Source organism: Lacerta agilis, chromosome 14 (assembly GCF_009819535.1).
Source record: "Lacerta agilis isolate rLacAgi1 chromosome 14, rLacAgi1.pri, whole genome shotgun sequence".
Lineage (NCBI taxonomy): Eukaryota > Metazoa > Chordata > Lepidosauria > Squamata > Lacertidae > Lacerta > Lacerta agilis.
Genome location: NC_046325.1, coordinates 10,465,959 through 10,487,859, shown reverse-complemented (window position 1 = coordinate 10,487,859; position 21,901 = coordinate 10,465,959). Strand labels below are relative to the sequence as shown.

The window sequence follows — 21,901 nt, the reverse complement described above, 5'->3', positions numbered from 1 at the left end:
ATGTCCCCTCTATTTTCGGCACATCCTGCTTTGCGTTGTGTGACTGACCCCATCCATGTCCAACACCAATATTATCAGCCTGGGCACTTCATCATTGGTGGCATCACTTCACAGCTATTCTCACCCTCCCTCACTCCACTATACTTCAAGGAGAAGCCAAATGAAATGCTTGCTGACGAATATGCGTAAGAATATTTTTCTTCCTCTGGGTAAAAAAAGTCCTATGCAGGGAAAATACTAGATAACAGAAGCCACACTATGTTCAAGAAGCAATCTGCTCGTGGTGGCAGGTGCTCAATGAGACTTGTAAGATGGAAGGCAGGGAGACCAACAGTAGGTGAAGTCAGAGTCAATAAGGAGAAGTTCCACCCCTGGACTGGTTGTAAATAGAGATGGGGGAGTACTTTGATTTCATTCACAATTAAAAACAGCCTACCTCTTTCACAATTGCTGGAACAATAGGGGAACTGTAAAGAGCTATCCCTTCAAATTCACACTTTTCTGAATTATGCAATGCAGTTTTCCATCAAAATCGTGTGTACAAAAATGCAAATAGTAGGATGCAATGTCACCATGAATACGTATATTGTTACAGACAGCATACAAAAATGTGTTGCAAAACTGTGTCTTTTACACAAAATTTCATAAAATCATGAGTATGTTAGGTGGAATTTACAATGAAACTGATATATTTACATGTACAGTATAAGCTTCTTGAACAGAAAAGGATGACGAGTGGGGAAATCAATGAACTAATCCCCATGGGTGCAGTAGCATTTTTTTGAGTAGGTTTACTCTTTATATACAGTACGGGTGCCTGGCGTGCTCTGGTCCATGGGGTCACGAAGAGTCGGACACGACTGAACGAATGAACAGCAACTGAACATCATCTTCTTGCATTCTTTATATATTTGCCCCGGTGATTCTGTGCAGTGCAAAGCAAATATTTAATGGAACTGAAACTCCCTTCTCTTCCATACTAAATAAATATACAGGGTTGATGATGGACAGTGTGGATTAGTCTGCAGATTATACACCAGCAGAAGCAGGAAAGCCCATTATATGCTTTATCTTTTCTCTCTCCCTTCAGTGCAGTGCCAAAGAACTACCAGCATGCCCTATCCTTAGTCTTCGCTGTGAAGGAAGTCAATGAGAACTCCAAGATTTTACTAAACATCACTCTGGGATTCCAGATCTATGACAGCTACTTCAATGCAAGGATGACTTATCAGAATACTTTGAATCTTGTTTCTTGCCATGAGAAGACTGTTCCCAACTACAAGTGTGGCACCGAAAAGAACCTGATAGCTGTCATTGGGGGTCTTGACTCTGAAACGTCAATCTACATGGATTCCATCTTAAGCTGCTACAAGATTCCACAGGTAACATGATTCTAAATGGGTTGAAGCATTCACAACTAGGACGTGTTTTATTACTGTATATCCCCAGGCTTTGGGTGTGAGTGAAGGGAGAAATGTGTGTGAAGGGAGAAAAGGATTTGTTACAAACACAAAGCAGGTGACATTGGTGAACTCTTTTTAGAGTGGGGACGAGTCACCAGTTGCAGCAAGTAGGATAATAGGTCACACACACAAAATATTTTGGCGTCACAGAAAAGCTTCTGATGAAAGCAGGGGGAGCTTGATGTCAAACATTTTTTTTCCAGTTATTTCAATTAATCTCATGTTGAAATTGTTTATATGGTTTATACTCCAGTATAAGGTCCAGTGGAAAACAGGAGAATGAGTGTAATATAAAACTCTCTGAGTATCCCTGGACCTAGTATCAGCTGTATGTGCAACTTCTCATCACACTTGGAAGGTTCAACAGAGGTTCTTAAGAATACAATTATTAATTATCAATTAGGATTGGGCTAAGCGATTCTGAGCCCTATTGCTTTGTAGTATAGTGTTTCTCAAATCGTACTTGCCCTTAGCTTACAGTCCATATGTCAGAGTCCAAAAGGTAAAAAAAAAAGGATGAAGGAGAAGGATAATAAGCAGCCGCTGGCACTAGGCCTTGATGTTAAAAGTTCTTAAAATGACCAACTTGAACAGAAACAGAGACGTAAATTACAAGGAGCTAAACAGAACTTCTGTCTCTGCTGGGCGAATTGTATGACCTTGATCCCCTTCTCTATCTCTCCCCTTCGTTCATGTCCAGGTCACCTATTCTGCAGCAGTGAGTGCAAAACAACATATTTCTTCCTTGTACCAGATGTCACCCAGTGAAGCAGATCAATACAATGGGATTGTCCGGCTTCTTCGCTATTTCCAATGGATGTGGGTTGGGATCTTTGTCACAGCTGACAATAAAGGAGAAATGTTTGTGAAGACACTGACACACCAGTTTTCCTTGAGTGAAATCTGTGCGGCCAGCATTGAAATATTGCCAAGTGCCAGTCATTTTTTCAACATTTTTGAGGTGATGGTGAAATGTCAGGAAGTGGCCATTAGGCTGAGCAAAACCAATGTCAATGTGTTTGTTGTAAATGCAGACACTTACACCATGAAGTTTTTGCAGTGGATGCTAATCGAGGGTGTGATGTCTGGTGTGGGGCCAATAAACAAGGTCTGGGTTATGACGGCTGACTGGGATTTCTCATCAGAAACATTTCACAGAGATCTGGATATACAAAACTTCCATGGTGCCTTATCCTTTGCCATTCATTCCAGTGAGGTTAAGGGGTTCCACCGTTTCCTCCTGAACATAAATCCCCACTCTGAGGCTGATGGCTTTATCAGGTTCTTCTGGCAACAGGCATTTGGTTGCCAGTTTCTAGATATGGAGACGGAGGGGGAATCCTGCACTGGTGAGGAGAAGCTGGAAAGCCTTCCTGGGGCTTTTTTTGAAATGCAAATGACCAGCCAAAGCTATAGCATCTACAATGCCGTCTATGCTGTGGCACATGCTTTGCATGCCATGTTGGCATCTAGAACCAAACATGGAGAGATGGTGCTTGGTAACTATCTGAGACCTCAAAAATCACAACGTTTCCAGGTAATGTTTAATAGAGAAAGCAATTCTTTCTTTCTTTTAATGAGAAGCCTATGTGTAAGATGAAGGCACACATACTTCCTCATCCATAGGGGTTGTTGCTTTTTCATTAAGCTCTTTGTATCTGAAATGACTTACATGTTATATGCGTTTATTATTACTGGGTCTCAGAACAAAGTTCCATTTTAATAAGCTGCAAAAATATATTGCTCATAAAGATTGCATCTCTTCACATATTAAATAATATTTGACAAATACAATCATCCAGACACCATCAATAAATGCATCAGATTGTAAAGAGCATAACCATATATAATGGTAAAGGGACCCCTGACCATTAGGTCCAGTCATGTCTGACTCTGGGGTTGCGGCGCTCATCTCACATTACTTGCCAAGGGAGCCAGTGTATAGCTTCCGGGTCATGTGGCGAGCATGACTAAGCCGCTTGTGGCGAACCAGAGCAGTGCACGGAAACGCGTATATATATATATATATATATATATATATATATATATATATATATATATCCATATATGATGTTGTTCAGTCGTTCAGTCGTGTCCGACTCTTCGTGACCCCATGGACCAGAGCATGCCAGGCACGCCTATCCTTCACTGCCTCTCGCAGTTTGGCCAAACTCATGTTAGTAGCTTCGAGAACACTGTCCAACCATTGTATATCCATATATACAATGTCCCAAATCTTAATGTATTTTCCCAGGAATAGTGTTCTCATTTTCTTCAAATTATAACAAATGAATATTCTAGCAGCAGACAGTAACTACTTCGGTAGTTCTGTATCTTCTGCTAGTGCTGTATAGCCAATTAATGTTCTTAAATAATCCTTCAGCATTGTGTATCACATATGGGTCCAAGTGCCTGTATGATCTACTGTAGCACATTCTGAGTTTTGTATAAACAGAAACATGTGATAACTGGAGGTGTGTGCATGCTTGAGTGTCCCTGCAGGTAAACTTTGTGCTCTATGATCCCTTTTCAATCCAATCTACCTTTCACTCTCTTCCTATGTAGCTTCAGCCTTTCCTGAGGAGTATTTCGTTTAACAACAGTGCTGGGGACATTGTGTCTTTTAATGAGAATGGTGAACTAGAAAATGGATTTGATATTATCAACTGGTTGACTTTCCCAAATAAGTCCTTCTTAAGAGTGAAAGTTGGGAAAATGGATTCTCAAGCTCCACTTGGCAGAGATTTCTCCATTAATGAGAATATCATTAGATGGCACCAGAGTTTTAACCAGGTCTGTTCTAACTTCTAAGGTCTATAGTTAGATGTTTTGATCATTTTAAAAACCTGGTACATAAATTGTTGTTTGCTTCACTGAGGCTTCTCATGGTTAGGGATGGGCAGTTAGTGTGGTGGGTAAAGGGAGAATATTAGTTCAGTGGAAAGATCTCTAAACTGCAATCTACTTATGAGTAGCCAGTGGTCTACCACTCTGACATCATTCCATATATTTCTGTAGGTCCCCTTTTGAAATGATTTTATAAATGTGAATAAATGTTTTTGAACTAGAAGACACCCATTATTTTATGCAGGTAGCTGCCAGCAGACCATTGCAGCTGTTTTTTTTTTTTTTTTATTGAACAGGCCTGCAACATACTCACAGCACAAGACTATGAACTTTAACAATTACACTCTGATCTCAACAGTGATCACAGAAATCATTTTCACAGATTCCCCCCCCCATAACTAGTTCATACATACACATGGTTACTATCTGAAACCTAATTTACTAGTCTTAATATGCCTCAGGGGTTAACCAGAAAGAGCATGTGATACATCAATGACATTTATGTTCCGCTGCAATGGAATTTAGGCAAATCAGGTCATTCCTACTCATTTCGATACATAGGCAAGTTACCTCAACCAAAACTGCATTAAGAATTTATTACATTAATAACAGTCTCATGGACAAAGAGCCACCTCATTTCAGTGGAACACCATGTTGAGTCAAATAAAAAAATGAGAAGAAAATGGAATACATATTCTATTGTCTGCTTTGTAATTAGGTTGTGCCCCTTGCGTTGTGTAATGACCACTGCCACGCAGGTTACAGCAGACAAAGGAAAGAAGGGGAACCATTTTGTTGCTATGATTGTGCTCCATGTCCAGAAGGGAAAATTTCAAACCAGACAGGTAGGGGACATCATTCTATTGCAGTGTTTTTCAACCTTTTTGGGCAAAGGCACACTTGTTTCATGAAACAAATCACGAGGCACACCACCATTAGAAAATGTTAAAAATTTTAACTCTGTGCCTATATTGACTATATATAAAGTAATTCTCTTGAATTTTTCAATTTTTCCCACGGCACACCAGGCAACATCTCGCGGCACACTAGTGTGCCACGGAACAGTGGTTGAAAAACACTGTTCTATTGCATAATTCTTATTGAAAACATCTGGGGTTTTAAAAAAATGTCTGATGGAGTTTACTATATTAAGTTTGAGAGCATTGGAAGAAGAATCCTATAAAAGAAAGAAAGAAATGGGTATTTTAGTATTAAAAATATAATTAAAAACACACCAAAATCTATTCTACTTACTTTCCCACCAATCAGTTTCTGGACACAAGTTCAGTATGATGTTGATGTATATAGCAGTGGAACAGACCCACTGACAGACCCAGTTTGTCAGACCCAATTTTTTTCCATATTGGAAATAACAACCCACTCTTTTTATACCCCTGCATTCAAGATAGGAATGACTGCTTCCACTGTCAAGAAGATCGGTATCCCAACAAAGAGAGAAACCAGTGCATCCCCAAGAAAGAAAACTTCCTGTCTTATGAAGCACCTTTAGGCATCAGTTTGGCTCTTTTGGCTCTGGCTTTTTCTGCAACTGCAGCTTTGGTGTTTGGAATCTTCATCAAATATCAAAACACTCCCATTGTCAAAGCCAACAACCGGAATCTCACCTACACCCTGCTCATCTCCCTCCTGCTCTGCTTCCTCTGCTCCTTGCTATTCATTGGGCGCCCCCAGTTACTGACCTGCAATCTACGACAAACTGCTTTTGGTATCATCTTCTCAGTGGCTGTTTCTTCCGTTTTGGCTAAAACCCTCACTGTGGTTCTGGCTTTCATGGCCAATAAACCAGGATCCAAGATGAGGAAATGGGTGGGGAAAAGATTTTCAACCTCTATTGTTCTTGGTTGTGCTTCTGTCCAGGCAAGTATTTGTATAGTATGGCTCTGGACTGACCCTCCTTTCCCAGATCTGGACATGCACTCTCTGCCTGAAGAAGTCATAGTGGAATGCAATGAAGGTTCAGCCAACATGCTCTACTATGTTCTTGGTTACATGGGATTGCTGGCTCTTGTCAGCTTTGTTGTGGCTTTCTTTGCTCGGAAGCTGCCGGACACTTTTAATGAAGCCAAATTTATCACTTTCAGCATGTTGGTGTTTTGCAGTGTGTGGCTTACTTTTGTTCCAACCTACTTAAGCACCAAAGGGAAGTACACAGTGGCTGTGGAGATCTTCTCCATCTTGGCCTCCAGCGCAGGAATCTTGGGTTGTATCTTCTCCCCAAAATGTTATATCATTGTCTTCAAGCCTGAACTCAACTCGAAAGAGCAGCTTAAAAAGAGAAATAAGTAACAATCAGCTGAAAGCCAAATATTCCAAAGTATTTGAAGCATTGCCTCTATTTTTTAGCAACACCAAATGTTTCCAATGTGTCCCATTATAGCCTGAAGGTATGATGTTTAGCTTCAGTGAGAGACTGCAGATTTATAAACGCTCATGTGTTCTTCAGCATATTCTGCACTTTTGTCAAAAGAATGATTCCTTTGGCTGCATGCACATCAAATTTTATTCCAGTATAAATGGAGAAGGAATTTCCCCACCCCTATATAGTCTACACACTATTTTGATCTCTTGCATAGTGTTTGCCTCTTAAAGGTGATTTTAAAAATAAAACAAAATAAATTGGTTTCATTTTTAGTGGCAGATGTTTCTTCTTGAACATGCAGAACTGCCCAAGGAAGCTGCAGTGCATGGCAATAATTTCTCAACTCTTAAGCAGATATTAATAATAAAAAGCAGCTGGTTTAATTCTGAAAATAAACACTTACTGTTATGTATTGAAGTTCCCACCCTAGGCCACTAGGGGTGTGTGTATATAGTTCATCCTGCTGCAGTTTTCACTCAGGTCAGCATATGCAAATGAGGGATTGAAAACTGACGTTCAGGGATTGGGTAACTACAGAAAGTTGTTACTGTTGCTTTGTAGCTGAGTTCTATATAAGCAGGCTGCTGAGGCCTTCAGCTCACTTCTGTTCCAGCCTGAGAATAAACAAGAGCTGCTTGAAAATCACTGTGTCGTCTGCTGTGTCCACCCACAACTTAACACTTACTGCCCATTGCTTCTGCATTACCCTGCAGTTTGTCCATGCGAAAGCACATGGAAGCAGGAGAATGCATTTCCAGCAAAGGGAGATGTACTGACACCTTCCTTCTTTATTCACCCGGAGGTCAACCGTATCAGGGTAATGGTTCTCAAATGTGTGTTGATTAATCACATTTTCTCTTGTGGATGGTGGGATCCTGGACAAATCTAGGTTGAAAGCAGTCCCACAAATAGGGTGGGTCCTGAAAACACGTATCTCAGATGTGAAAGGTCAAGGTAAAGCTGTGTAGCTATGGTGTCACACTGTCCCTTCTATGGGGGGGGGGATTCCAAGGGCCGCAACAGAGAATGCTTTTCCCCAGACCAACCTACCCTGAAATGTCTGAGGGCAGTGGAACTACCAAGAAGGTGATTCTTAGGAGATTATAAAATCCAAGAGAGTCTGTAGGGAAGGAGATGCACTCTAAGTTGTTTAGGGTTTTAAAGACTAGCCTGAGCACATTTGCAGAACAAACAGACAACCAAGAACAGTGAGGTGGGTTGCACTCTTTCCTTCTCTCTCTTGAAAATGTCATCAGCCAGGGCAACCAAGTCAGTAAAGTTGCCTTGACAAGGCCTGGAACCAAACTGAAATTGTTCCAGACATTCAGTCTCCTCTAAGTGTACCTGGAGCTGGACTGCCACCACCATCTCAGGTATCTTGCCCCCCCCCCAAGGTATATTTGTCACTGGTCATGCACGCTGCCTTGCCCCTATGATTGGGTGTGCCAGGGCAATGTGACGTCAGCAGGCCATGCGCACATGCCGTGGGGTGTCCTGACATCATTTGCGGCAGAATTTCCTAACGCGGAGATCCTCCTCATGGGGGACTTCAACGCCAGAATTGGGCCAAATATAAAACTGTTCATTGCCAACACGCAATGCATACCTGACGAGGAGGCGTTTATTCCATGGAAATCCCACGATAAGGTTGTGAACAGGGATGGCATTGAGTTACTCGAACTCGCCTTCAACCATGGCCTATAAGGTCTGCACGGCTTTTTCACCTTCATAGGCTTAACCATGTGGAAATGCATGCTTATGTAGTGAGGCCAAGCCCTCTCAATCGCGGTGTCAAAGTGGGGTTATGCGAGCATGCCCTGTGGCATGTGCTGCAATGACCACCATGCCCCTTCATTGAAAATTTTCAGAAGCCCCCACCCCCCACTTGGCACCCCTGTCACTAGGTCATAGTTTATTAAGGTTTCTTGGTCCTAAAAGTTTCTCTTAAAGAGGGGGTGTTTCATTGCCTCTATCATGCCTCACACTTTACTCTGAGGTGCTCTGGGAATGCCCTCACTCCCCTGCACCACCTTTTCATTTTATTTAAGCTATGAGCTGGGTTTGCCTTGGGTATTTTAATAAACTTCCCCGATATACCTGCTGCCACCATAGATCACTTTGATCTGAAAACTTAATCCCTCATGTAGGCAAGAAAGAGGCCTTGTCCTGATCCCTGGCATCCTCTGGGGTAAGTCCTGATAGTGCACACAGTGAGCGTCAGGGACTGGCAGGATGAGGAAGAGTGGTGGCAGCCAGTGGTCCAGGAGGCACCTGATGGTGAAGGGGACTTTGAACCAGGTTCAGACTGGTGGGACAGGGAGGAATCACCAGTGGAGAGTGAGGTTGAAGGGGAGAGGCTTGAGGTAGCCACAGATGTTGCAATACGGTCCTGATTCACCTCCTTCCCCTGCTCCACTCCCAGTGCAGGAAAGAAGGGTCGGGAAAAGGCTAGAACTATTAAGAAAGCTGAGTCACAGTGGGAAAAAAATATGCAAGGACAGAGGTATAAATAAGGGGGAGGGAGGACAGAATTTTAGCTTCTGCTTATCTTATAGGTGTTGCGTGTGCTGACTCCTTGATTACTGAGCAACAAAGTTGATTACTGCAATCACTGTGCCTGGTTCTGCTTACAGCATCAGACAACAGACAGAGGGGCTTTTCTGGCACGAGATAGTGAGCAACTAAATGCTTAATGCCATACTGTGGAACATTCCCTTCTCTGGAGCATAATGGAACACCAGCCTTTCCATTTTCTCCCATGGCCTGGCTAATCCACTATTATTTTCATTCAGATCTTCCTGAAACCAGGAGTCTGCCCGATCTGCAATGCAACAGATAATATCTTCTCAAGGGTGCAAAACATATTTTGTTCAATGTTTCTGCTGCACATGGTACCACACACCTGGGACTGTGTACCATGTTATTATCTTAAGACACAGCAATTCATTCATTCTCTAGCAATATCCATATGGTATTTTGAAGCCCATATGACACAGAAAAACAGCTGAATGCTTATAAAAAAAAAAATCACCCGAGTGCCAATGACAGCTATTCCACCATTTATTTATAAACAGAGACTAGAGCTGCTGGAGGGAAACAGGACAGAAGGTATGCTGACATTGAGTGATGATAAGCATTTTAGACTGAGGCAGGTGCTTTGTGGTTTAGAGGCGAAGCTCCTCATCTCAATCATGCTAAGTTTAACCTTCTGGGCCCTACTCATGATGTTCCCTCTATTTTTTGCACATTCTGCTCTGCATTGTGTGATTTACCTCTTCCACGTCCAACACCAGTATTATCAGCCGGGGCACTTTGTTATTGGTGGTATCACTTCACAATTCCTTGTACCCGTCTTCACTTCAATAGACTTCGAGGAGAAGCCAAAGGAAACATCTGATGATGAATATGCGTAAGGGCATGATTTTTATTCTTTTGGCATGAAAGTTCCTGGTTATGTATGTAAATAATAAAATTAGATAATAAACGTGATAGTATGATCAGAAAGCAGTCTCCCCCGTGTTGGCAGTTGTCTAGTAGGATTTGTAGTAGAGAGGAAAGGCAGACTAGAAGTAGATTGATCTAGAATCAATGACATGGGACCATCACCTGGACTGTCCATAAGTAGGAATAGAGGAGAACATTAGCTCAATTTACATTGAAAGGCAAACCTAACCAATTCAGATTTCCTGAAAGGTTTTGAAAACTAAAACACTGACATCCTTTGAAATTCATATTTGATCTGCAGCCATATTTTACCCTTCTTCCTACTCTGCCCTTCAGCAGTTGTGTCATACATTTCATTCTGTTCTCCAAAGAGAGGTCATAAGAACTAGCAAATGTAAGAAACGCCCTGCTGGCTCCGGCCAAAGGCCCATATAGCCCTACACTGTGATATCACAGTGGCGAACCAGATGGCCATGAGAAACCCACAAGGAAGTCCTGAGCATTACAGCAGTCTTCTCAACTCCCATTCCCAGAAACTGGGATTCAAAGGCATGGTGCCTCCAACAGTAGGGAGAGAACATAGCCAGAGTGGTTAGTAGCTATCTCCCTTGTTACAAATGTCAAATCTTCTTTTGAAGTCATATAAGTTGTGGGCATCACTAACTTTAATAGGTTACCTAAGTTCCAGTTACAGGTAGGTAGCCGTGTTGGTCTGCCATAGTCAAAACAAAATAAAAAATTCTTTCCAGTAGCACCTTAGAGACCAACTAAGTTTGTTCTTTGTATGAGCTTTTGTGTGCATGCACACTTCTTCAGATACACTGAAACAGAAGTCACCATTTCCTTAAATATAGTGAGGGAGTGGGGAGGGGTATTACTCAGAAGGGTGGTGGGAATGGGTGATCAGCTGATAGGTGTGGAAAACCTGTTGACGACTCTCAACGGCTGCAATTAGTCTTGCAGGGAAAGGCAAGGGGTGAGATGGCTAAATATAGCTTTGTTATGTATAATGAGATAAGAATCCAATGTCTTTGTTCAGACCAGGTTTCTCCATGGTTTTAAGTTTGGTGATTAGTTGCAATTCAACCACTTTTCTTTCCAGTCTATTTTTGAAATTTCTTTGCATTAAGACAGCTACTTTGAGGTTACCTAAGTGTTTACTTTCTTTTGTATCCCCAGATCTTTCAAAATTCAGTTTCATTGCATGTTCTCACATTCTAATCATGGGATAATGTGTGTGTTTGTGTGTGTTTATCCACTTTCAAAACATGAGGTCTGTCCAGCAGAAGCATGAAAACCCACCACATGCATAATCTCTCTATTGTTTCAGTGCACTGCCAAAGAACTACCAGCATGTCCTTTCCTTAGTCTTTGCTGTGAATGAGGTCAACGAGAACCCGAACATTTTATCCAACATCACGTTGGGGTTCCAGATCTATGACAGCTACTGTGATGCAAGGATGACTTATCAGAATACTTTGAACCTCATCTCTCCTCATAGGAAAACCATCCCCAACTACAAGTGTGGGGTTGAGAAGAACCTGATAGCTGCCATTGGGGGCCTTGACTCTGAAACTTCAAGCCACATGGCCTCCATCTTGGACCTTTATAAGATTCTACAGGCAGGAAGAGTGTGGCTAGAATGAAGACAATTTTGTATATGATTTAGCCTTAGTTGATATTCCCAGGGCATTGGAAGGGGAAGAAGGAAAAGATAATGTTTTTTGGCAGGCTAAAATATATATTCCTTGCTTATTTATTTATTTATTTATTTATTTATTTATTTATTAAATTAAAGATAATAATAATAAAACTTCCCTGTTCTTTCAGTGTTTAGTACGCCATGACTAGGAGAAATTAGGATCCACTCCCTTAGCAGGCCACTGAGGGTGTATGTTATGAAGAAATCAGAATTTTAATCTGTATGACAGAATTTCTCAAACAACAGGTTGGGATCCACCAGTGAATTGTCCTCAGTGCCAAAGCCAGACCAGTTCCCCCTCACTTGCCCTGACAAAACTCTTAGGTTGCATCGCTGTCAATGTGGTTTGGAGACAGGGAAGGTTTATGGGGAAGGATGTTAAAGTTGGATGGGTATTGTTATTAAAGGAAATTAGGAAGTAGGAGAAAAGATTAGTGTTTATTAGAAAATAAATCTATCAGTAAATATATACGTTTCCGAGCACAATTCAAAGTGTTGGTTCTGACCTTTAAAGCCCTAAATGGCTTTGGTCCAGTATACCTGATGGAGCGTTTCCACCCCAATTAATTATTATTATTATTATTATTATTATTATTATTATTATTATTATTATTATTATTATTATTATTATTATTATCTCAGAATAAAAAAGGCCCACTGAACCAGCCACTATTGTCTATAAGACATGGCAAAAGTAGGAAAATGGGGAGCAAGGATGAGGAAAAGCAAATTTAAAAACTAATCCTTAAACTAGGAAAGAAATTGAGATTGAGAACTTAAATGGAAAACCTAAAGTGGATGAGGAGTACCTAAATAAAACTGACCTGTAATCTGAGCTAATTGAATGGTTCTGGTCCTAATCTTTCCCTCTGCTGAAGCATGATGTACTAAAATTGTGTTATGTTACTTAAAGACAAATAAATATCCTACCTGGTGATTTAAAAATCCCTCTGTTCTTCGCTAGATCACCTATTCTTCATTTACTCCAGCGGTGTGTGAAAAAGACCATATTTCTTCCTTGTACCAAATGGCCCCCAGTGAAGAACATCAATACACTGGCATTGTTCAGCTTCTTCTCTATTTCAAGTGGAAGTGGGTTGGGATATTTGTCACAGCTGACGATAAAGGAGAAACATTTGTGAAAAAGTTGACACACCAGCTTTCCCGGAATAGCGTCTGTATAGCTGTCACTGAGAGAGTGCTAACCCACAGAGGTTTTAGTGGTTTTGCGTTGATAGAGAAATATCAGAATATGGCCGAGTCCCTAAGCAAAACAAACGTTGATGTATTTGTTGTCAATTCAGACAAAAACACCAAGACAAATTTGCAATGGCTGCTACTAATAGGCAAAATGATGAATGTGAGTCCCATAAACAAAGTCTGGGTTATGACGGCCGACTGGGATTTCTCATCAGAAACATTTCACAGAGATCTGGATATACAAAACTTCCATGGTGCCTTATCCTTTGCCATTCATTCCAGTGAGGTTAAGGGGTTCCAACATTTTCTCCTGAACCAAAATCCCCACTCTGAGGCCGATGGCTTTATCAGGTTGTTCTGGCAACAGGCATTTGGTTGCCAATTTCTAGATGTGGAGACGGAGGAGGAATCCTGCACTGGTGAGGAGAAGCTGGAGAGCCTTCCTGGGGCTTTTTTTGAAATGCAGATGACCAGCCAAAGCTACAGCATCTACAATGCCGTCTATGCTGTGGCACATGCTTTGCATGCCATGTTGGCATCCAGAACCAAACACGGAGAGATGGTGCTTGGTGACTATCTGAGACCTCAAAAGCCACATTTCCAGGTAATGTCTAACATGGTTTGTCAAGGAACACACACTTTCATTGGTTTGGTGAAATTAGATAAGCAATTCAAGAGTTTTGTTGTATTAAATTCTATGGAAGTATGCTGGCAAATTTAAGCCAAATGTTTTACCTATGCTGCAATGGTTGAATGTTTTTAGCAGGTGCTGAAAAGAGTTGAATGTATATGTTGAACTTAGGTTTGATGGCTATGGCTTGGGGATTAAATCTGTAAATTAAAATTTAAACCTCCTGTGTGGGAGAAATGTGAGGACATACAGGCTGTGAAACCCCTTATTTAACAGAGTAAAACCACTTATGCACTTTTGCCATTTATTGGAAACTGGAAATTAGGAAAATACACATTTTATGCCTGAAGAATTGGACACGACTGAACGACTGAACAAATTTATGAACCGCTGATCTTTCTCCAGTTTTTACTTGTTGCTTAGAATAAAGCACAGATATTTGTAAAACTAAAAAGGTTTTTATTGCTAATAAAAAGTCGTCTTTTCAGAAACTAAGTTAATTTTTATATACCGGTATTTCTGATGCTATCAATAGATGGTTCAAACTTCAATGAGATCTGATATAAATACACAAATTTGAAAAACTAAAATGGTTTACTTACATTCATTGAAGGTAGCTACTACTTCTAGGTAAAAAAATGCTTCTTAGTTATAAAATACAAAATTAGTTTCTAAAATGGAATCCGGACAAGCATGTCTCCCCTTAAAACTCACGGTGGGGGGGGGGGGGTCAACAAATACTGTGAACTGATCCCAGCATGAGAAAAAAGATGTTTTGTGGTATGTGCCCGATTTCTATCCAATTTACCATTCTCTTTCTTCCACTGAAGCTTCAACCTTTCCTGAGGAATATCTTGTTTAACAATAGTGCTGGGGACACTTTGTTTTTTAATGAGCAACATGAGCTAGAAGGTGGATTTGATATTATCAACTGGGTGACTTTCCCAAATAAGTCCTTCTTAAGAGTGAAAGTTGGGAAGATGGATCCCCAAGATCCTCTGGGCAGTGATTTCTCCATTGATGAAAAGATCATTACATGGCACCAGAGTTTTAACCAGGTAGGACCCAATTGCAGCTTCTGACGCCTATATGTAGACATTCACCCAATTTGTTTTATAATCATGTACACCTTGTGGAAGGAGTTCATTTTAGCTGCATTGATTCTTTGTATGGTAAGGGATGGGTTGTTTACATGTCACTGTAGTGATCTTGGCTTCCAGGGTTTAAAACCCTGCAGCTCTGCCCTGATTCACTGGTTGAAATGCCTAAACAATCTAGTTCAGGGGTAGTCAACCTTTTTATACCTACCACCCACTAATGCATAACTTTCTAAAATGGTAACATTTCCTTACCGCCCACCTGTGCTCAATGGGAGGAGGATTCAGCTTTTGCCATACAACCCCCTACTATCCATCTAGAATCCTGAGACAACCAATAGCAGGCAGTAGGAACCAGGTTTACAACCCCTTATGTAGTTGAACCAAGCTCTGTTGACCAGTGGAAGGTAGCTGGTGTGTGGTTAGCAGCAACAGGTTAGAGCCTTTCTAGGAATCCTTTGGAAGAACTTTTTAGGTGTCAGGAAACTATATATTCATCTCATTTTTTGCATGTTCTCTTGACTCCCATACACCTCTGCCTACCCACTGTATTTCTGCTGTTGCCATGTTTTAAATGTAATTTTCCTAATGTGGAATGTGGAATAAAAATCCAATCATTTTGTAATGAGAACATCTACATGTAACAGCATGCAATGCAAAATTGTGCTTCGTATGAAACTTTAGTTTAATCTCTGTAATTCATTTTTTTAAGGAACCAAGTTACCATTTCTTATCTTTATAAACATATTATTAAAGGGAAACACATATCAGTAGATCCATTGTCTTGCACGTTTTCTTTCCCTGAACCATTTACTGGCTGACTGGCTCAGTTGGTTAGAGCATGGTGCTGATAATGCCAAGGTCAAAGGTTTGATCCCTTTAGGACCGCTGTATATTCCTGCATTGCTGGGGGTTGGAATACATGATCCCCAGAGTCCCCTCCAATGCTGCAAATCTTTGATTCTATTACCTTTTTTATTGGGTTGAATATGCACAAATATTGGTGATTGTCTGTTATGTACTGAGTTGAATAGGATCCAAACTGCAGCAGTCTGATTGGTCCTAGAACAATAGGATTGAGATTGCAGCAGTCTGATTGGTCCCAGAACAATAGGATTGAGATTGCAGCAGTCTGATTGGTCTGCAGGAGCCACCCAATCCAGCTCCAGGTGGAACTGAATCCGCACTCTGATTGGCATACAGGAGTATCCAGGAATTAGCCAATCACGTGGGGCCCATTGTGTAAATAGTGTATATAAAGCAAACGTTTTGGGGAAACTGCATTCCTCACTACTATGAGCTGAATAAAGAGCATGAAAGTCACACTTGACTCCGAGTATATTTCATTGTCACAACCATTGTAAGGTGTGTGGTGATAATTGATCAAAAAACCCAAGCCATCTGGGTGCTTTATTTCAATGCAGCACCCTGCATTGCAGCAAAGAACATACAAGAATACAATAGAATACATGCAATACCTTCTGTTTTTTGGCCAGGTGGTGCCCCTTGCCTTGTGTAATGACCACTGCCATCCAGGTTACAGCAGACAAAGGAAAGAGGGGAAACCATTTTGTTGCTATGATTGTGCTCCATGCCCAGAAGGGGAGATTTCAAACCAGACAGGTAGGGTACTGTATGCTATCAGCTCTACTGAGAACATGTTTGTTGTTAGCTATTTGTGATAATATAGGTACCTTATACAAGAGTTGAAGATAAATCTTTACTTGTCAAGTTGGCAACAGTTGAACAAGAAGTATTACACACACACACACACACACACACACACACACCTATATATAGACAGATGATAGATATGTATGAATGAATGCAATGTGTTTCTATCCCTTGAGCCGAAGAGAGGGTTTATCCTTTTTGTTTTCAAAGCTCCTTCATAGCAGAGCATAAACTATTAATCCCAAAAACAACAACCTCTCATTTCGTTTGGCATATCTTAATTGGCTCTGTTATCATTGGCACCAATTAGGGGCACTAGCTGTAAATAATAATAATAATAATAATAATAATAATAATAATAATAATAATAATTTATTTGTACACCGCCCATCTGGCTGAGTTTCCCCAATTTACTTATCTTGTTGTTGTTGTTCAGTCGTGTCCGACTATTCGTGACCCCATGGACCAGAGCACGCCAGGCACCCCTATTCTTCACTGCCTCCCGCAGTTTGGCCAAACTCATGCCAGTCGCTTCACTTATATTCACTTCACTTATCTTACAACAACCTAATTCCATATATTTCAGAATGTGTTCCATATAAATAGTGTATGATACAAGTGCTTTATCACAAACAATATTATAAATAGCCAACCAACATATCTTCTGAATACCTCCACACCTGTAAACCTCATGGATTGCATGGACAGCAAAGTGATCACCAAAATTCTAGAATTCTCAATTCAAGAATATTTTTTTGACCATGTTCCTAGGTGTGTTAACTGGATTATATTAGCACCTTTAGTATTCGGTTGATATTAAGCTTCCTTTCTGGGATAGGAAATGCTCTGAATACTGGTAAACTTCCTATTTTACAACCATTTCTAGTGGTAAGCTGTGAAACATTAATGTTTAATTATTATTTCTCCATTCAGATAGCTTTGAAAATTCTTATTGCTAGAATAGAGACTTTCTCCCTGTAAAAGGTAAAGGTAAAGGGACCCCTGACCATTAGGTCCAGTCGAGTCCGACACTGGGGTTGTGGCGCTCATCTCGCTCTATAGGCCAAGGGAGCCAGCGTTTGTCCACAGACAGCTTCTGGGTCATGTGGCCAGCATGACTAAGCTGCTTCTGGCGAACCAGAGCAGTGCACGGAAACACTGTTTACCTCCCTGCCGGACTGGTACCTATTTATCTACTTGCACTTTGATGTGCTTTCAAACTGCCAGGTGGGCAGGAGCTGGGACAGAGCAACAGGAGCTCACCCCGTCGCAGGGATTCGAACCGTCATTTCTATGCATGAGTAAACACAAACAAACATTTATGGAGCTTATCATTGAAATTTAATTCTGATTTAATTATCCACTGGAAAGAATCCTCCAAAAATAGCTTAACATAAAGAGAAAAAATGTTAACACTCTAACAATTTCCTGAAAAGATGTTGTTTTGTATTGTGTACACTGTAAATTACATTGAAATATAGTACTGTAAAATTCAAAGCTTCTTAATCCTATACCATAAATAGATGTATCTCAGTGAAACTGAAAATGCTATAACTGTAATCCTGATTTCTTTATACTACAAGATATGGATAATTGCTTCCAGTGCCAAGAAGATCGGTATCCTAACCAAGAGAAAAACAAGTGCATCATGAAGAAAGAAAACTTCCTATCGTATGAAGCACCTTTAGGCATCAGTTTGGCTCTTTTGGCTCTGGCTTCTTCTGCAACTACAGCTTTGGTGTTTGGAATCTTCATCAAACATGAAAACACTCCCATTGTCAAAGCGAACAACCAGAATCTCACCTACACCCTGCTCATCTCCCTCCTGCTCTGCTTCCTCTGCTCCTTGCTATTCATTGGGCGCCCCCAGTTACTGACCTGCAATCTACGACAAACTGCTTTTGGTATCATCTTCTCAGTGGCTGTTTCTTCCGTTTTGGCTAAAACCCTCACTGTGGTTCTGGCTTTCATGGCCAATAAACCAGGATCCAAGATGAGGAAATGGGTGGGGAAAAGATTTTCAACTTCTATTGTTCTTGGTTGTGCTTCTGTCCAGGCAAGTATTTGTATAGTATGGCTCTGGACTGACCCTCCTTTCCCAGATCTGGACATGCACTCTCTGCCTGAAGAAGTCATAGTGGAATGCAACGAAGGTTCAGCCAACATGTTCTACTATGTTCTTGGTTACATGGGATTGCTGGCTCTTGTCAGCTTCGTTGTGGCTTTCTTTGCTCGGAAGCTGCCGGACACTTTTAATGAAGCCAAATTTATCACTTTCAGCATGTTGGTGTTTTGCAGTGTGTGGCTTTCTTTTGTTCCAAGCTACTTAAGCACCAAAGGGAAGTACACAGTGGCTGTGGAGATCTTCTCCATCTTGGCTTCCAGTGCTGGAATCTTGGGTTGTATTTTCTCCCCAAAATGTTATATCATTGTCTTCAAGCCTGAACTCAACTCGAAAGAGCAGCTAAAAAAGAGAAATAAGTAACAGTCTAACTATTGAAATCATTATAGTGGATAACATTTTAAATGTTTTAAGGTTTGTTTGTTTGTTTGTTTGTTTGAGAAGAGTTCAGCTTTCAGGTTCTCTTGATATAAATGTTGCTGACTGCCAGAACTTCAGATGTCAAAATATGGAAAACCTTGCAGTACTTGCAATTTGTTCCGGTATAAAAATATGTTTAGCACTAGTTGAAAAATTAGCTCATAAAAAATGTGTTGCCGGTTCCATGAATATCATGATAAATTCTGTGCAGTTTGGTGGGATTTTATCATGCACAGTACACAACAAATATAGACCTACAGAATTCTCTTTCCATGGTACAACATGAAATTTGGACTTCCTACTGGTCTTAAGTTCTTGACTTATGTAATTTAAATCTCTATTATTTTTATTCTATTGCTTTCTTTGATTTACTTCAATAAATTAATATAGAACATGTGATAGTCGAAGTGGAAGAGAACCTGAATGTCATTCAGTCCCAACCCCTGAATGCAGGAATCTCAGCTAAAGCAACCATGAGAGATGGCCAACCAACCTCTGCTTTAAAACCTCCAATGAAGATTAGTCCACTACTTTCTGAGGGAGTCCCTTCCACTGTCTAACACAGGGGTAGGCAACCTAAGGCCCGTGGGCTGGATGCGGCCCAATCACCTTTTCAATCTGCCCCATGGACGGTCCAGGAATCAGTGTGTTTTTACATGAGTAGAATGTGTCCTTTTATTTAAAATGTATCTCTGGGGTATTTGTAGGGCATAGGAATTCATTCATACCCCCCCCCCAAAAAAAATAGTCCGACCCACCACATGGTCTGAGGGATGGTGGACCGGCCCACAGCTGAAAAAGGTTGCTGACCCCTGGTCTCACATCTCTTACTGACAGAAAGTTCTTCCTGATGTTTAGTCACGGTATCTCCTTTCTTGTAACTTGGATCCATTGGTTTGGGTCCTACCCTCCAGAGCAACAGAAAACAAGCTTGCTCCATCTTCCATGTGACAGCCCTTGAGATATTTGAAGATGCCAATTGTATAATCATACTATGAAGATATTAACCATATGATGGCTAAACATACACAGCCCATTCAACTGTTTCTCCTAAGGCTTGGTTTCCAGACCCTTGATCATTTTGATTGCCCTACTCTGTACGTGCTCCCCCTTGTCAACATCCTTCTTCCATTGTGGTGTCCAGAATTGGATACAGTATTCCAGGTGTGATCTGACGAAGGCAGACTAGAGTGGTACTATTACTTTCCTTGATCTGGACACTATACATCTGCTGATGCAGCCTAGAATAGAATTAGGTCTTTCTTTGCTGCTGCACCATCCTGTTGACTCGTGTTAAACTTGTGGTCCACCAAGACCCCTAGATCCTTTCCCCATGTACTGCTACTAAGCCAGGTTTCCTCCATCTTATATTTATGCATTTGGTTTCCTGCCTAAGTGCAGAACCTTACGTTTGTCCTTATTGAAATTAATTTTGTAAGTTGGGCCCAGTTCTCCAATGTGTTATGGTTATTTTGACTTCTGATTCTATCCTGTGAGAGCAACTATCAAGCTTTGCAATGAGGAGGAGGAGGATTATTCTGGTGCTTGTGTTGGTAGTGCTGTTCTCTCATAATTGTAAGTGTATTGCAAATGATCCTGTTTATGTCCAACATACATGGAACCAGCCAGGTGAAATCTTTCTTGTTTGGATTGTGTCTTTTATTATCCTTTCCTGATGTTGACCTCAAGAGACCCCACATCTCAGGAGCATATTTATGTTCCACTGTAAGCGACTATTTCTCCCTCCTTCCTGAAATGTGCTTTGATTATATTTCATAAGTGATTACAATTTTATCCCTGTCAAAGGGTGTGTTTACACTGAGGGGGCCCTGCCCCTTGATTGGAAACAACTTTCACCACCATCTCAAGTATGTTGCCCCCCAAAGGGGTTATTTGTCACTGGGCATGGATGCTGCCTTGCCCCTATGATCAGAGGCACCTGGGCAGTGTGACATCAGCAGGCCATGCACATATGCCGTGGGGTGTTCTGACATCACTTGCGCACACTGTGGGGTGTATTAGCATGTCATGCAGATAACCCATGGCTTGCGTGCGAGTCATGTCATGCTGACATCATGCGGCCCATGCCCCCTCAATTGTGGTGGCAAAGTGGGGTGTCACGAGCATGCCCTTTGGCGTGCACCACAATGACCGCCATGAAATGTTGAGGGAGCCCTGCCCCTTCCTTGAAAATTTGCAGGGGAAGCCCCCACCCTCATCCCCTACTTAGCACTCCTGTCACTGGGTCATAGCTTATGGCTCATAGATTCTGGGTCATAGTTTCTGGGTCAAAAATTCTGTGTCATAGCTTCTGGGTCCAAAAAGGTTCTCTTAAAGAGGGGGGGGTGCCATTACCTCTATCATGCCACAAACTTTACACTGAGGTGCTCTGGGACTGCCCACACTCCCCTGTACCACCTTTTCATTTTATTTAAGACATTGCAGTTCTGAGCTGGGTTTTCCTTGGGTATTTTAATAAACATCCCCTTTATACCTGCCGCCACCACAGATCACTTTGATCTGAAAATTTTATCCCTCATGTCCTCATCCCTGGCATCCTGTGAGGTAAGTCCTGATAGTGCACACAGTGAGCGTCAGGGACTGGCAGGATGAGGAAGAGTGGTGGCAGCCAGTTGTCCAGGAGGCACCTGAGGGGGAAGCAGACGTTGAACCAGGTTCAGACTGGTGGGACAGGGAGGAATCACCAGTGGAGAGTGAGGGTGAAGGGGAGAGGCTTGAGGCAGCCACAGATGCTGATAGTGTCTGATAGGGTCTCCTGCTCTGCAATACTGTCCTGATTCAGCTCCTTCCCCTGCTCCGCTCCCAGTGCAGGACAGAAGGGTCGAGAAAAGGCTAGAATGATTTAGAAGGGTGAGGCACAGTGAAAAAAATGCAAGTGGTTGATATAAATAGGGGGAGTG

General features: G+C 41.4%; 2 protein-coding genes across 2 annotated transcripts; both read left to right on the top strand.

The window, feature by feature from the left end:
• LOC117057388 (vomeronasal type-2 receptor 26-like) lies at positions 1-6,617 on the top strand. Its single transcript, XM_033168230.1, has 6 exons — positions 1-185; positions 1,091-1,382; positions 2,164-3,000; positions 4,029-4,256; positions 5,029-5,155; positions 5,716-6,617. The coding sequence occupies exons 1-6, from the start codon at positions 1-3 to the stop codon at positions 6,615-6,617; spliced, it is 2,571 nt and encodes an 856-aa protein (XP_033024121.1).
• Positions 6,618-9,914: 3,297 nt separating this feature from the next.
• On the top strand, positions 9,915-18,923 carry LOC117057387 (vomeronasal type-2 receptor 26-like). Its single transcript, XM_033168229.1, has 6 exons — positions 9,915-10,099; positions 11,465-11,756; positions 12,801-13,322; positions 14,498-14,725; positions 16,261-16,387; positions 18,022-18,923. The coding sequence occupies exons 1-6, from the start codon at positions 9,915-9,917 to the stop codon at positions 18,921-18,923; spliced, it is 2,256 nt and encodes a 751-aa protein (XP_033024120.1).
• The last annotated feature ends 2,978 nt before the right edge of the window (positions 18,924-21,901 follow it).

What these genes read in the sequence shown, in the direction of transcription:
- LOC117057388 (XM_033168230.1), top strand. Translation starts at nt 1, where the DNA reads ATGTCCCCTCTATTTTCGGCACATCCTGCTTTGCGTTGTGTGACTGAC. An exon ending in AAAAATCACAACGTTTCCAG is followed by an intron (nt 3,001 to 4,028) that starts GTAATGTTTAAT and finishes CTTCCTATGTAG; the next exon opens with CTTCAGCCTTTCCTGAGGAG. An exon ending in GAAAATTTCAAACCAGACAG is followed by an intron (nt 5,156 to 5,715) that starts GTAGGGGACATC and finishes CCTGCATTCAAG; the next exon opens with ATAGGAATGACTGCTTCCAC.
- LOC117057387 (XM_033168229.1), top strand. Translation starts at nt 9,915, where the DNA reads ATGTTCCCTCTATTTTTTGCACATTCTGCTCTGCATTGTGTGATTTAC. An exon ending in TTGCCATTCATTCCAGTGAG is followed by an intron (nt 13,323 to 14,497) that starts GTTAAGGGGTTC and finishes CTTCCACTGAAG; the next exon opens with CTTCAACCTTTCCTGAGGAA. An exon ending in GGCACCAGAGTTTTAACCAG is followed by an intron (nt 14,726 to 16,260) that starts GTAGGACCCAAT and finishes TTTTTTGGCCAG; the next exon opens with GTGGTGCCCCTTGCCTTGTG.